The following is a 13,853-nucleotide window of genomic DNA, read 5'->3' as shown; positions in this document are numbered from 1 at the left end:
TAGTGCTGGCTCCCTATCTCCAGCTTTAACCAGACAACCTCCATTTTTATATATTTAGAGAGTTAGATTTTATTTGTGGGGAAAATGATTTTTATCAAAAGTTCAGCATTTCTACCATGTGAACACATATCCCTAGGCCTCATTTTCTCATCTATAAAAATGGAAGTTTGGGTTTATCTCAGAATTTTTCATCGAAATTAATGGTATATCAGGTATCTTCAGGTGGCTTGTTCATCAATTTTAACAATTTTAAAAAATGTATGCAAGAGTTTCTCTGAATCCATTTTTTAAAAAATTTTTTTCTAATGTTTATTTTTGAGACAGAGACAGAGCATGAACGGGGGAGGGTCAGAGAGAGAGGGAGACACGGAATCCGAAACAGGCTCCAGTCTCTGAGCTGTCAGCACAGAGCCCGATGCGGGCTCAAACTCACAGACTGTGAAATCATGACCTGATTTGAAATCAGACGCCTAACCAACTGAGCCACCCAGGCGCCCCTGAATCCATTTTTTTTAAACTGCATTAATTAGCATCCCTAAGTAAAATAACCTCCTTTTTTCTAGGTGGCACATCATTGGCAAAAGTGAATGCTCATCCCATTGTGGTCAAGGATATAGGTCCTTAGATGTTCACTGCATGAAGTATTCCATTCATAAAGGACAGACTGTTCCAGTAGATGACCACTACTGTGGTGACCAACTTAAACCTCCCACACGAGAACCCTGCCATGGTGATTGTGTCTTAACAAGATGGCATTATTCAGAATGGTCCCAGGTACAAATAACCAGTATTACTTAAGAAAAGTTGCCTCTCTTTTCTTATTAAAAATTTGTTATTTAATTATTATTTAATTATTTAATTATTAAAGTATATTTTTGTTAAAATCTTCATTCTTCCCATAGGTCACACTGTTTTCGTTTTGTTTTGTCAGTGTTCTAGGAGTTGTGGAGGAGGGGAAAGGTCTCGAGAATCTTACTGTATAAATAACTTTGGCCACCGTCTTGCTAACAGAGAATGCCAAGAGCTTCCCCGCGTGACGACAGAGAATTGCAATGAATTTTCCTGCCCCAGTTGGGCTACTAGTGAGTGGAGTGAGGTAACATTAAAAAGATGAGGCTAAGAACTGTTACAATTTTCTACAGGAAAGCTTTGTGCTCGAAGGCTTTAAAGAACTCAAAAGTAATTTGTTCTTGTTCTATAAATGTATTATCAAGGCAATAACAAATTAATGGTTCTTAAATTATTTAAATCATATACTATCTGGCAATGGTAACATTAGTGTTGAATATCTAACCATTTTCATAAGAAAGTCCCAGTGTTGACAGTATCCTGAGATATTTACATAACCTAAAGTTTAGTACCTTTTTCTAGAACAAATGGACAGCTGCAGTGGGATTGAGGTGGCTGATGTTACTTGCTGAATATCTCTGGAGCAGTGAAGGGAAACTGTCCTTAGAATGGTCTTTCAAGTACATATCAATGTGTGAATTGATCTTTTTTTTTTTAGGTATTTGTGTTAACTAATATTGAAAATAATCACTTGTATTTCAGTGTCATGTTACATGTGGAAAAGGAACAAAACAGCGGCAGGTGTGGTGTCAGCTGAATGAAGACCACTTGAGTGATGGTCTCTGCAATCCAAGAACCAAACCTGAGTCTCTAAGACCGTGTGAGCTTCACGCGTGCGCTTCCTGGCAAGTCGGACCGTGGGGTTCTGTGAGTATATGAGAAGGATTTTCCTGGTTAAATTCATCTTTATAGAATAGCAGAACAATTATGGTGTCTTTACTCTTTCAATGGATGCAGCTAAATTTGGGTTGGCTTCTTGGAAAAATACCCTTAAAATGTGAACTGTTATCTAAACAATTTTTTTTAGTGCCAATTTCGCTGTGATAAATAGTTCAGCTTTGCTTTTGATTTCACTTGTTCACTAAAATGCTGCAAATTTATTCTTCAGCTTTGTTTAAATTCTAAATATTTTCATTGTGTCTTAAATTATCTTTACTGCATTTAGATAGAGTTAAGTTTTGTTGTTCAGAAGTTTTGCCAAACAGCTAGGAATTTGCAGGATGAGCAGTGGTCAGGCTGGATGAAGATGGGCAGCCCATTAACCCATGCAGGTTGTCACCGTGGATAGGAAACCTTGTCTCCTCTTCATTCAACTTGATCATCTTTCATGATCTCTTTGAAGATAATTTAGTGTATTAAAAGCCATATATACATACACCAGGTAGATTTTGAAAATTATTTAGTTCTCCTAAATTGTATGAACTCTGCCTCCAACATATCAAGACTCTATTGAAATTTTTACAAAGCTTTTATTTTATTTTTTTTGGTTTGTTTATTTTGAGAGAGAACATCCCACCTCACGACCACAAGATTATGATCTGAGCCAAAATGAGGAGTTGGATGCTTAACCAACTAAGCCACCCAGGCACTACTTTACATAACTTAAGAATTTTTTTTTTAAGTTTATTTTGAGAGAGAGCACAAGTCGGGGAGGAAGAGGGAGAGAAGGAGGGAGAGAGAATCCCAAGCAGGCTCTGCACTGTCAGCTCAGAGTCTGATGCAAGGCTCGAACTCATTAACCAGGAGGTTATGACCTGAGGCGAAATCAGGAGTCATACGTTTAACCAACTAAGCCCTCCCTACATAACTTTTTAAAGATAGAACAGTTGTCCATTTTAACTTCAATATTTTATTATCTATATTAAATGGAATGATATGTATGGATTACATTTGCTGATTTTGTGTGGAATCTGGTGTAAAGCACTAATAAGATCTGGAAGTATATTAACCATATTAAGAAAACGTATACAACTTTTGAACAATGGTGTTTGATAAGTGCTTCTATCCTTTCAGTGCACAGCCACATGTGGACGAGGGTATCAGATGCGTGCTGTTAAATGTGTCAATGAGCTACTCAGTGCAGTCTTAGATGACAGAGCGTGCCACGGAGCTAGTCGCCCAAGTGATAGGCAGGTAAAGGACACCTCTTCGCGGATAGTAAACAAAAAGTCTTGTTACAGGAGGATTCATGTATTTAACTTACTTCATACGTATTTTTTTCCTACTTCTATCCCTTGAAAACATGTTTGTGTACCTGTGTGTTGGAGAATTTATCTTTTTTGGTGTTGCCAGTTTTGTAGCTTTTTTTACACTTGATCTGCCACTGAATCACTCATTTGTTAGGTATTTTCCTTTGAAATGCACACGGATAGTGTCTATTGTGCATATGAAGTTCTAAAGTGTTTTGTACTACTTGAAAATAGTGTTCTATGTTCATTCAGGATATTTCAGCTTAGTGCTAGTTTTGCTTCTTTCAACCATCAGACAGGATGATCCAAACTTTATAATTCAGATTTATACTACCCACTGGGAGCCCTTGACGGTACTTTGTACTTCTGAAAAATAAAAACTTTTGCATCACTAACTTGTAATGCAGCTCTTTTTAAATTAGACGTGCAGAAGAAGAAATGAAGTATAGAACTTAACATAAATTAGAGTGATGAACTTACTGATATTTTGAGATGCATTTTTCTTTTGAACAGGACTGTTCGGTTATGCCTTGCCCAGTTATTCCTAAAATTGGGGCGACTTCATTGCCAGCTATTCCCATGGGAAAGATAGCTCAGTGGCGACATGGTTCTTGGACCCCAGTAAGTGAAATCCTTTAAGAAGTACAGTGTTTGTCTAAAAGCCTCCATAATACATCAAAATGGTTCCTTTAGGTTAGCCAAATGAATGTTATGCGTTCATTCTCAGGTAGTTTGATGAGTGGCGTGGGGTTCTGAAATGATGTAATGGCTAAATCCTGCTGTATCTTTTGGGAGTGCTGTGTCTCTGGGCAAGAAATGGAAGTTTTCTGGGTCTGTTTTCTAATCCACAAAAGGGGAATGATAATATTTATATGAAGCAGGTGTGAAATTAGGCTTTTTATCAGCCTTCATTTAAGCTATCCACATTTTCATGTTTTTCTAGACTGAAAATGTTAATGTCTTTGGAGTATATGGTTTGCTTTAATCTTACTTAGAAGCTATATTTGTAAGCTTCACGTATTCTCTGGATAATTTATGGGATCATTTAGACTCTGTTAGGTGTTTAAAGTTACTTAAAGTAAGCTGACTTTTAAATTTTTGTTTATTTTTGAGAGAGAGACAGAATATGAGTGGGGGAGGGGCAGAGAGAGGGCAACACAGATTCTGAATCTGGCTCCAGGCTCCGAGCTGTCAGCAAGAGCCCCATGTGGGGCTCGAACTCACAGACTGAGATCATGACCTGAGCCAAAGTTGGATGCTTGACTGACTGAGCCACCCATGCACCCCTAAAATAAGCTGTCTTATGAAATGTTTTCTGTATCTTTTTTAGCAAATAATAATCAGTATCTCAAGAAGTAGTATCTTGTTCTCACTGCAGATATCTTGTTGGTGAAATTTATGATCTGAACTGGTCAGGGGGATTCATTGCTCTGACTCTACTTGACTCGGTTTACAATTTTTTTCCAAGAAACATCATGTTTTAGACGTTGGAGCAAAAGCTACTTGGGAGGGCTACTATGTAACCTGTTGGTATAATCCTTTTATTTTTTTAAGTGCTCTGTGTCTTGTGGACGAGGTAATCAAGCCCGCTATGTAAGCTGTCGTGATGCTTATGATGGAATAGCAGATGAATCCTATTGTGCCCATTTACCCCGACCTGCTGAAATATCTGTCTGTTTTAACCCTTGTGGAGAGTGGCAAACTGGGAATTGGTCACCTGTAAGTATTTTTAGGAGAAAAAAAATTAATATTTAGTATAATATAATTTACTACGTTACAAATGTTGGCTAAATTTGTGATCAGTGTTCAGCTTCCTGTGGCCATGGAAAAACAACTCGACAAGTTTTATGCATCAACTACCATCAGCCAATTAATGAGAATTACTGTGACCCTGCAATTCGCCCTTTGATCGAACAAGAATGTAACCTGGCAGCCTGCCCACCCATGTACAGTCACTTTCCAAGTTCCTCTGAGCAGCCAAGCCATTTTCCAGGCAGGAATTTTCCATTAACTCACAAACCAGAAGATAATCAAAATCAGAGGGTCCATCTGTCAATCAGCGGAAATCAATGGAGAACAGGACCGTGGGGATCAGTAAGCCGTCTCTATTGAGTTATATTAATTCTGTAATTTTGTTATAGCCTTTTAACAGATAGGTATGTAATGACATCAAATACTTTTAATGCTAAATTTATCTGAAGATCAATAGTTTAAATCGTAAAAGGATTAAGCGATTTTTGATGCAAATTACAAATCCCCAGAGTTCTTATTGAATTATACACTAATGAGATATTATGATTACAGAAGAATGCACTTAAAAACAATCTGGTTGGAGTGCATTATAATAAAAAGAAGCTTCTAATAGGTTAAGACTGTGAAGAAAAATCAAACCTAGAAATTACGTGAAGAGTGCAGTAAGCTGGTATAAAATCATGAAACTACAAAAGGCAATTATAGCTCCTATTTTACATAAAAGTTAGGAGACAAAAAAATAGCAATATCAAAGCTGAGAGACTTAATCTTTTTCTTTTTTTTTTAAATTCCTTCCTAGTGAGATCTTAAAACTTTAATTCCTTTTTACTTCACACCCAGGAACGGGGTGAATTTGCTCTTGCCAGCTTTACTGTTGCACCTTTTCATCGACAAATTCAAGTACGCTCATGTTTCTGGCAGAGTTTCTCGATTGAGATTGTCCCAGTGATGGGGATTTTAGAATGGAGAGTCAGAATGCCGATGCCTTTTCACCGTGTAATTTGACGCTGCGGTGTCTCCGGTGTGTGTGTGTGTCCTCCTTGTCAGTGCTCCAGTAGCTGTGCGGGAGGCGTGCAGCACAGAGTCGTGGTCTGCCAGGATGAAAACGGACGGAGTGCCAGTTACTGCGATGCGGCCGCGAGGCCCCCAGAGTCCAAGCGCTGCGATTCAGGACCTTGTCCGCGGTGGAACTTTGGAAGCTGGGGAGAAGTAAGTCCCATTTTCTAAACTTGCAGAGATGATAACATCTCTGAAGACTGAAAGTTGAGTACTTCACCCTGTTCCTGTTGGATGATATAACTTCACTATACTATACAGAAAGATTTATTTTTAGTAAAATCAAGTTCTTCTAATAGACTAAATCACTCATTTGCAATAGGAAACTAGTCCAGATTTTTTAACAGAATCTCCTATGCATGCCAATATGTCTGAAACTAATACCTTTCTAAAACTAGTATATTATTTTCTTAGAAAATATGGTTGATCTAAAGATAGAAAATTAGATTGCTACATTGGCCATGCTCGTGTGTTATTACTGAGCCATTCATTTAGTGAATTTTCTGAGCAGAAGGTGGTCAGTTGTCAAGCACTTCATGCGCTGACATTCCTCTAGACACTGGAGATAGGAAGAATAATTTTTAAAGCCATTGTAATGAATACTAATTCCACCTATATTATGCATGAAAAAGAATAAGACTTATATTGGCTTTAGATGAACAAAATAAACCACCTAGTCAAATATTTTTAATGGGTTTTAGTATATATTTTCCCAGAGTATTTGGAAATCATTGATTAAAGATACATTTCTGAACAGGTGCCAATATCGAGTACATTTTAAAAAGTTCTTTTACCATTTCCAAAATGAAAATGATATTTTTACTCCTGACTTTAGGCATGCTCATTGTAAAAACTCAAACGATATGAGAAATTACGAAGAGATGAGAACTTTTAACTTTTGATACATTTCCTTCCAGACTTTTCTTCTTGCGTGGGTTCCACAAATAGAAGCCTATTACATGGGCTTCTTTGCCCCCTGCTGTTGTCATGTAGCACATACTGAACATCTTTCCCTGTTTACAAATTTAGATCTTATTAGCTTTCATGGCTAGCCAGGTATCTATTGATAGGCTACCATAAATTATGTAGTTAATTATTAAATCAGTTTTATTTGACTTGTCTACCTTATAGACCCTTGATATCTTAATGCAACATCTTATGGTATAATTCTCATATAAGTGTTAATTATAGAACTAACACTTTTTTACTCAGGAAGAAAACTCTAGCATTACGACTTAGGTATGAAACAGTGAATTAAGCAATATAATACTGTCTTTCAAACCACATAGTTTTGAATTTTCTTATTTTTAGTGTACACAAACATGTGGAGGAGGAATAAAATCAAGATTCGTAATATGTCAGTTTCCCAATGGCCAAATGTCACAAGAGCAAAACTGTGAGATCTTAAGCAAGCCACCTAGTGTGGTGCAGTGTCATGTGCATGCTTGCCCTGGTGACGTATCATGGCATCGGGGACCATGGAAGTCGGTACGATAGTGTTCTTATTTTTGTCCATTTTGTTGTGTTTTACTGTGACCCTTTTACCTTAATTTCTTTATACATTGTGGTGCACACTCTATCTTATTTTTTAAGCAGATCACTGGCCATCTTGGCTTATGTTACTAAATTTGATAGTTTGGAAGAAGAATCCATTCAGTTTCAAGTAATGTAATATATATAATCTTAGATGTATTTATTTTTTTACAAGTGAATTTTGAACCATAGCACTATTCTAATGGACATATTTTCCTCCAGTACATCTTTGGCTTGTCCTCTAATTATAATTGTTTCACTGTATACATTTGTAAATAATGTTAACATTGTGCTTGTTACAATGGCAAATTAAGGCTGTGTCTTGTTTAAGTGTATAACTGTACGTGGCTTTTGTCTGTCAATGTCTAGTAACTGATCCAAAAGCAAATAACATTCTTTAAAACTGTCTTTTTTTATCATTGTTAAACTTAGTATTTTGTTTGGAAATGTGAAAATATTAAAAGAGAAATTTAAAGTGAATTGTTAAAGTTTGTTACATACATCACAGAAAAATATTTGTATAGTAATTTATATGAATCTTCCACTGTGTGGAGTTACGTTTTGGGGATGTTTTAATTTATTTTTTTTTTGAAGCCATAGACAAAATTCATAAGTATTGTTCATGACTGGTTTATTTAAGTATATTTCAAATATCCAGGCTTTGAAGAATAATTAATATATAAATATGTTGAAATGAACATTTTGGTCACCTTTCATATTTTAAATCATGAACAATCAAGTATACTTTTTCCAACTGAAGAACTGTTGTGAGTCTGTCTCTATAAAGCTCTACAGTTCTTTACTTGGAAAATAATTATAACTCTGGCTTTATGATCCAACCCTGATGTCTGCACTTGGTTTGCTTTCCCCAAGTCAAAGCTTTACAATGTGATAAGAACAAAAGTTCCAATTCCTATTAGAAGAGTAGGTCAAGTTCTAGTTCAGGCTGAAATGCCTCTCTGTAGTCAGTGTGACTGATGGAAAACGACAGGAAAGTTTAACATTATAGGAGGATCTTAAACTGCTGCATCACTTTGTTGGAACTAACGTAAACCTATTTTGCCATAGAAGGCATTCACATATTTACTTAGTAAAATATTGACCATCTATATCCAGGTAGTGTAACAGAAATCAAGACCGATTTCTTACTCCTATGGAGTTTTATAGTCTAGTTGGAGAGATTTGAAATAATATAGGAACTCACACCTTTTTAGGTCAACTATCTTAGTGGAAATTCACCTTCTCTTTACTAGATCTGTTATGGTGTCCTTCATTTTTTTGACATTACAAGCCTAGTTCTTAATAAGGCTATGGATTGTTTCTTGGAGTTTTGTCCCAATTCGGAAAGCAGACTCCTAACCACTTAGAGGGTTAAATTGTAATGGCATTTATTTCCGAAGTACCTAAAATTGTTTCAGTGACATTTTTTGTTTGAGGGTCAGCAGACTATGGCCCATAGATCAAATCTGGCCTATTGCCTATTTTTGTAAATAAGTTTTATAGGAACAGTCATCCACACTTTTTTGTTTTCAAAGTATTACCCATGGCTGCTTTTGGTACTACAGTTATTGTAATAGAGACTGGCTCTTAAAGCCTGAAATATTTACTGTTTGGCCCCTTTTGGGAAAAGTTTGCTGATGCCTGCTCTATGTAATAAACATAATGCTTTTTAAATTTAGCATAAAATACTGAAAGTTATAGACTATTAGAATTATAAATATTCATTTGGGGTCAGTTTTCAGTGTTTTTCATTCTTCAGTATTTTAAAACCTCCTACGAGGTTTGTCAGCCTTCTCTACATACTCGGTATCGTATTTACACAATTTCTTTCCAGCTTTGAGATACAATTGGCATAGAACGTTGTGTAAGTCTAAGGTATACAGTATCACACAATGTTTATATATTGTGTTGGAAGTCATCTAATACTGTATTCCGATATATTTGTGTCATGCTCTTTTTGTATGTAAATTGTAAGTGAGAAACCTGAATGTTCAGTAAGGTTGTGTGCATGGATAACTTTTTCAGCCTCACAAAAACCAATAACCAAGAAAATACCCAGTTACAAAAAAGTAACACAGAAGTACACAGTTCTTCATTACTGCGTGTCTATTCCAAAAGGATCTCACTGAATAATTCAGACTCTGCACTAGTGAGGAATCGTAGTGTCTTTTTCTCAGAAATTGAAGATGAAAATTTTTAAATCACAATGTTTATATCAGAGTTTTTACAAACTTATTTATTCACTTTTTATAGGTATAAAGTACACACATATTAAAGTGCCTGGATTTCTTTTATTATATGAAGAATTTTATTCCTTAAATTAGCCTTTTATATTAAAAGAGTTTAAGGGATCTGAAATGGTTTTTGTTGTTGTTGTTGTTGTTGTTGTTAGAACTAGATATAACCTTTTACCTCTTTGTGTTGCTACATATTAGCCAAACTTCAGAATACCTCTTATTAACATATCAGGTTAATGTTCTTTCAAGGGTAACTTTAATTTCAGCAGATCCTATACACTAGGTTAGAAAATTACAAATGTGTGTGTATATGTATACATATACATACAGGAATGACATGAAATCTCAAACGTTTCATTTTAAAGTAAAATTGTAAAGTGTTAAATCATTTAAATGTGACTAGGAAGAAAGTTGTAAATACACATTTAGATTTGCTCCATCTTGTGGAAAATCTTGTAATTTATGAGCATGATTAAAGAAATAAATCTTAACATATGTCTGTTAATTTAATGACTATTTTTGTGATTAGTCCATGTGAAATGATTCTATTTTAACCCTTGTTTATTAATGACATGTGTTGTGGCTTTGTGCTTTGCATAATTCGTATGTATGTTGTATTTTTACTACTTGGATCAATACCTGAAATGTTTTAAGTCTCTGAATAGATCCTGTATTGTAATGAAAGCCTCTTTTCTCTTGGTGCTGTTTTTCTTAAATTAACAAATCATTAATTTCTTATTAAACATTTAATTGTTGAATAGTACATGGTGTTAATAATTTGAGTTTTAAGCTATTAATATTTTAAATCTGTTAGAAACTAACATTGGCATTTTAAAAACAGATCTATTGTTAAGCTATCAGTTTTAAATACTAGAAGTTTTTATATTTCTATATATTATAAACAATAAAAATTTATGGTGTCACATTATTTAGTAAAAAATAGATGTGCTCATGACCAAGATGGTCCTTAAAAGGTGAGTAAAAGTTTTGTTTTTCTCTTCTGTTGCATGTCTATTAATGTTACATATGTAGTCAAACTGTTCTAGCAAATGCCCTTTAAGTAAATTCATAATAACTTATTTTCCCATTATCTCTTTTAACGGGTTCATTTTCCTAGAATGCTTTTATTCTCTACATAAAATGAAGTCATGTTTGGTAAGAAAATAGGCATCCCATTGTGTTCTAGGGTTAATGATCCAACAGAACTAAAGAACTTATTTTTTGTCTTTTTGTTAAGAATTGTTTTTTCCTCCAAAAACGAGACAACTCATTAAAAAAAAATTTTTTTTAATGTTTATTTTTGAGAGAGACAGAGGCAGAATGCAAGTGGGTTAGGGGCAGAGAGAGAGGGAGACACAGAATGGGAAGCAGGCTCCAGGCTCCGAACTGTCAGCACAGAGCCTAATGCGGGGCTCGAACTCACAGAGCTGTGAGATCATGACCTGAGCTGAAGTCAGACGCTCAACCGACTGAGCCACCCAGGCACTCCCACGAGACAACTCATTAAAAAAAGACAGCTTGATATTTGAATCTTCTAGATTCTAGGACTTTCTCCCAAAGTGTTTCTTTTTTTAAATGTATACAGAGGCTTGTATCTGTAATCTCTAATGTGACAGAGAATGCAACCCAGAGAAGCACTTTTAGCAATGAGCATGTGGTACCAGCATATACCTAGTAAATCTGTACTGTCAAGTTCACAGTCTCCTGTAACAAAAGAACGTTGAGGGTCTCAGGGCAGGGATTGGGAGGCTTCTTCCTCTGGGGCTCTCACTCTGGATGAAAGAAACTTGTTACTGCCTCTCCCTAAGGCCAGCAGCGGCCAGGGGAAAGGTAATGTGTTGGGAAATGGTTCAAGAAACTGTCAATTCTTTGTGGAGTGGAGAATTCAGTAAAACTATAGTAATTTATTTTCTTATATTTGGAAAAGATCTACATAACCGTAGTAAAAAGCTGGAAACCTATTTTATTCCATGTTATAGTTGAACATACTTTATCAGGAAGTATTAAACTGTTTCCATTTGTTGCTATATCTTTCTACTATACATCATGGGCTGTCACCAAGGTAATGTGCATCCCCTACAGGTTAGACACTGGGCACGAGATAAATCAGGCACAATCCCTGCATACAAGAAGTTTTCAGTTTAGTGATGAATGTACTACATAAACAAATGGTCAGAATGCAGAATTGGATTCCTCTTTCATTTCAGTAACTATGTGATTTATAATATTGCAGACTCATAATACTGGGACCTTAATACACTGTAATTATCCAATAATTAGTGATGAGGATTGTACTTGAGAACATAATTTTGACAGATTTTTCTAGAAAGCCTAACTAGTAGGATATATTTCATTATAGCCTGGCAAGAAATGCGTGGTGTCCTAAGTCCCTATGTGAGAATTGTTTTTGCATAATTTGGGCATCTGCCTCCTTGATGTAGGTGGCTTTCATGCCTCACCAAAAGGGAGAGCATGCGCCAAGATAGAGGATGGTATGAAGATAATCTTGGAGACACAAATGGGCCTTGTAAGTTTAAAATGGAAAACCTAGAAAAAATTTAAGTAGGTATATACTGATGAGATCATAAGAGACTTGTGTTTTATACTGAATGAAGTTAGAATGTTAACTCTAACAAAAAACCCATGAAATGGTGATATTCTGTTTTTCTTTACACATCTATATTAAAATGGACATGTGTTGATAATTCTGTGTTCCCAGACATAATGGTTGGAATGGTTAAGAATCTCTGGAAATAGATTTTTAGATGTTTTATAAGAACATACTCTCAGTACTCTACAATATCTCTGTACTCTGATTCTGTTTATGTAGGATATATAGGCATTGTTAATATTAGTGCAATGAGGTACCCTAATTGTATTTGTCAACTTTCAGTAGTTTGAGAAAACCATTTTAGTTCCTATATAATCACAGGAACAACAAAGGTTTTGACATTAATGTTGTAAAGAGTCTCTTTGACATTTTCTAGACTGTTTTCTATTTTGATCCTAGGTAACATTTCTCAAATACATTACAAATCTATAAAACTGTTAGAGTAATCTCATTTTTATTTCTTTAAATGCATATTTTCTTAATGTTTATTTTTTTTGGAGGGGGGGAGGGGGGAAGGGGCAAAGAGAGAGGGAGACACAGAATCTGAAGCAGGCTTCAGTCTCTGAGCTGTCAGCACAGAGCCCAACGTGGGGCTTGAACTCACGGACTTGGGAGATCATGACCTGAGCCGAAGCTGGATGCTTAACTGACTGAGCCACCCAGGCGCCTCAGGAGTAATTTCATTTTTAAAAAGGGGTAGGATAATGGGGATTAAGGAGTGCCCTTGTGATGAGCACTGGATGAAGTATGGAATTGTTGAATCACTCTATTGTATCCCTGAAATGAATGTAACACTTTGTTAATGAGACTGGAATTAAAAAAAAAAAATTTAAGGGAGTACTGGCTGGCTCAGTTAAGCATCTGACTTGGTTTCAGCTCAGGTCATGATCTTATGGCTTTGTGGGTTCCAGCCCCACACTGGGCTCTGCTTTGGCAGCATGGAGCCTTCTTGAGATTCTCTGTCTCCTTCTCTCTCTGCCTCTTCCCTGCTTGTGCTAGCTCAAAATAAAAAAGTAGGATGGTGTTTCATTAGTTTTGAAAATCTTGGTTCAACACTGTTACAGAAGTTCAAAACTCTGGTTTATCCCAATATGTGACTTCCGTAGCTTCCATAGCTGAAAAAATTATTTCATGGAAATACATACCTTCTTACAGAAAAAAGTTTATCACTGGGTGTTTCTGTTGTATATTAGTAACTGACTTTAAGTATAATTACCGATTATACAAAAAATTGTAACAAATTTTCACTTTCTATAATGTCTTTCAGCTCTTGAAAAGTACTAGAATGAATTCTATATTTTTCAAGTTTGTAATTTTGCTTTATTTCAGTAGAGTGGACACAGGGTATTGGTTCAGGAGTACACTACCATGATTCTACAGCTCTATACTGTGCTGTGCTCACCACAAGTGTGGCTATGACCTGTCACATACAGTGCTATTATAACGCTATTGACTATATTGCTTATCTGAGGGACTTCTTCATTCCATAATTGGAAGCCAATACCCACTACTTCCTTTCACCCATTTTGCCTCTTTCCCCTCAGGCAGTCATGGTTTGCCCTCTGTATTTATGGGTTTGTTTCTGCTTAGTAGTTTTGCTTTTAAGATTCCACATATAAGTATGAT

General features: G+C 35.7%; 1 protein-coding gene across 1 annotated transcript in view; it reads left to right on the top strand.

Annotated features, from left to right (window-relative positions):
* ADAMTS20 (ADAM metallopeptidase with thrombospondin type 1 motif 20) overlaps positions 1-13,853 on the top strand; it is a 171,366-nt gene that overhangs the window by 92,470 nt on the left and 65,043 nt on the right. The window contains exons 20-28 of the mRNA XM_047067167.1: positions 564-774; positions 932-1,096; positions 1,552-1,716; positions 2,863-2,982; positions 3,552-3,659; positions 4,593-4,757; positions 4,842-5,132; positions 5,838-5,999; positions 7,158-7,334. Of these exons, the coding sequence (XP_046923123.1) occupies positions 564-774; positions 932-1,096; positions 1,552-1,716; positions 2,863-2,982; positions 3,552-3,659; positions 4,593-4,757; positions 4,842-5,132; positions 5,838-5,999; positions 7,158-7,334 (1,564 nt within the window). The remainder of the gene's footprint in view (positions 1-563; positions 775-931; positions 1,097-1,551; positions 1,717-2,862; positions 2,983-3,551; positions 3,660-4,592; positions 4,758-4,841; positions 5,133-5,837; positions 6,000-7,157; positions 7,335-13,853) is intronic.

The sequence above is a fragment of the Lynx rufus genome, unplaced genomic scaffold, assembly GCF_022079265.1.
Source record: "Lynx rufus isolate CCGP_SWC_20201006 ecotype Redwood Valley unplaced genomic scaffold, mLynRuf1.p SCAF_7, whole genome shotgun sequence".
Lineage (NCBI taxonomy): Eukaryota > Metazoa > Chordata > Mammalia > Carnivora > Felidae > Lynx > Lynx rufus.
The sequence above is the reverse complement of the archived record's forward strand: the minus strand, read 5'-3'. Positions and strand labels throughout refer to the sequence as shown.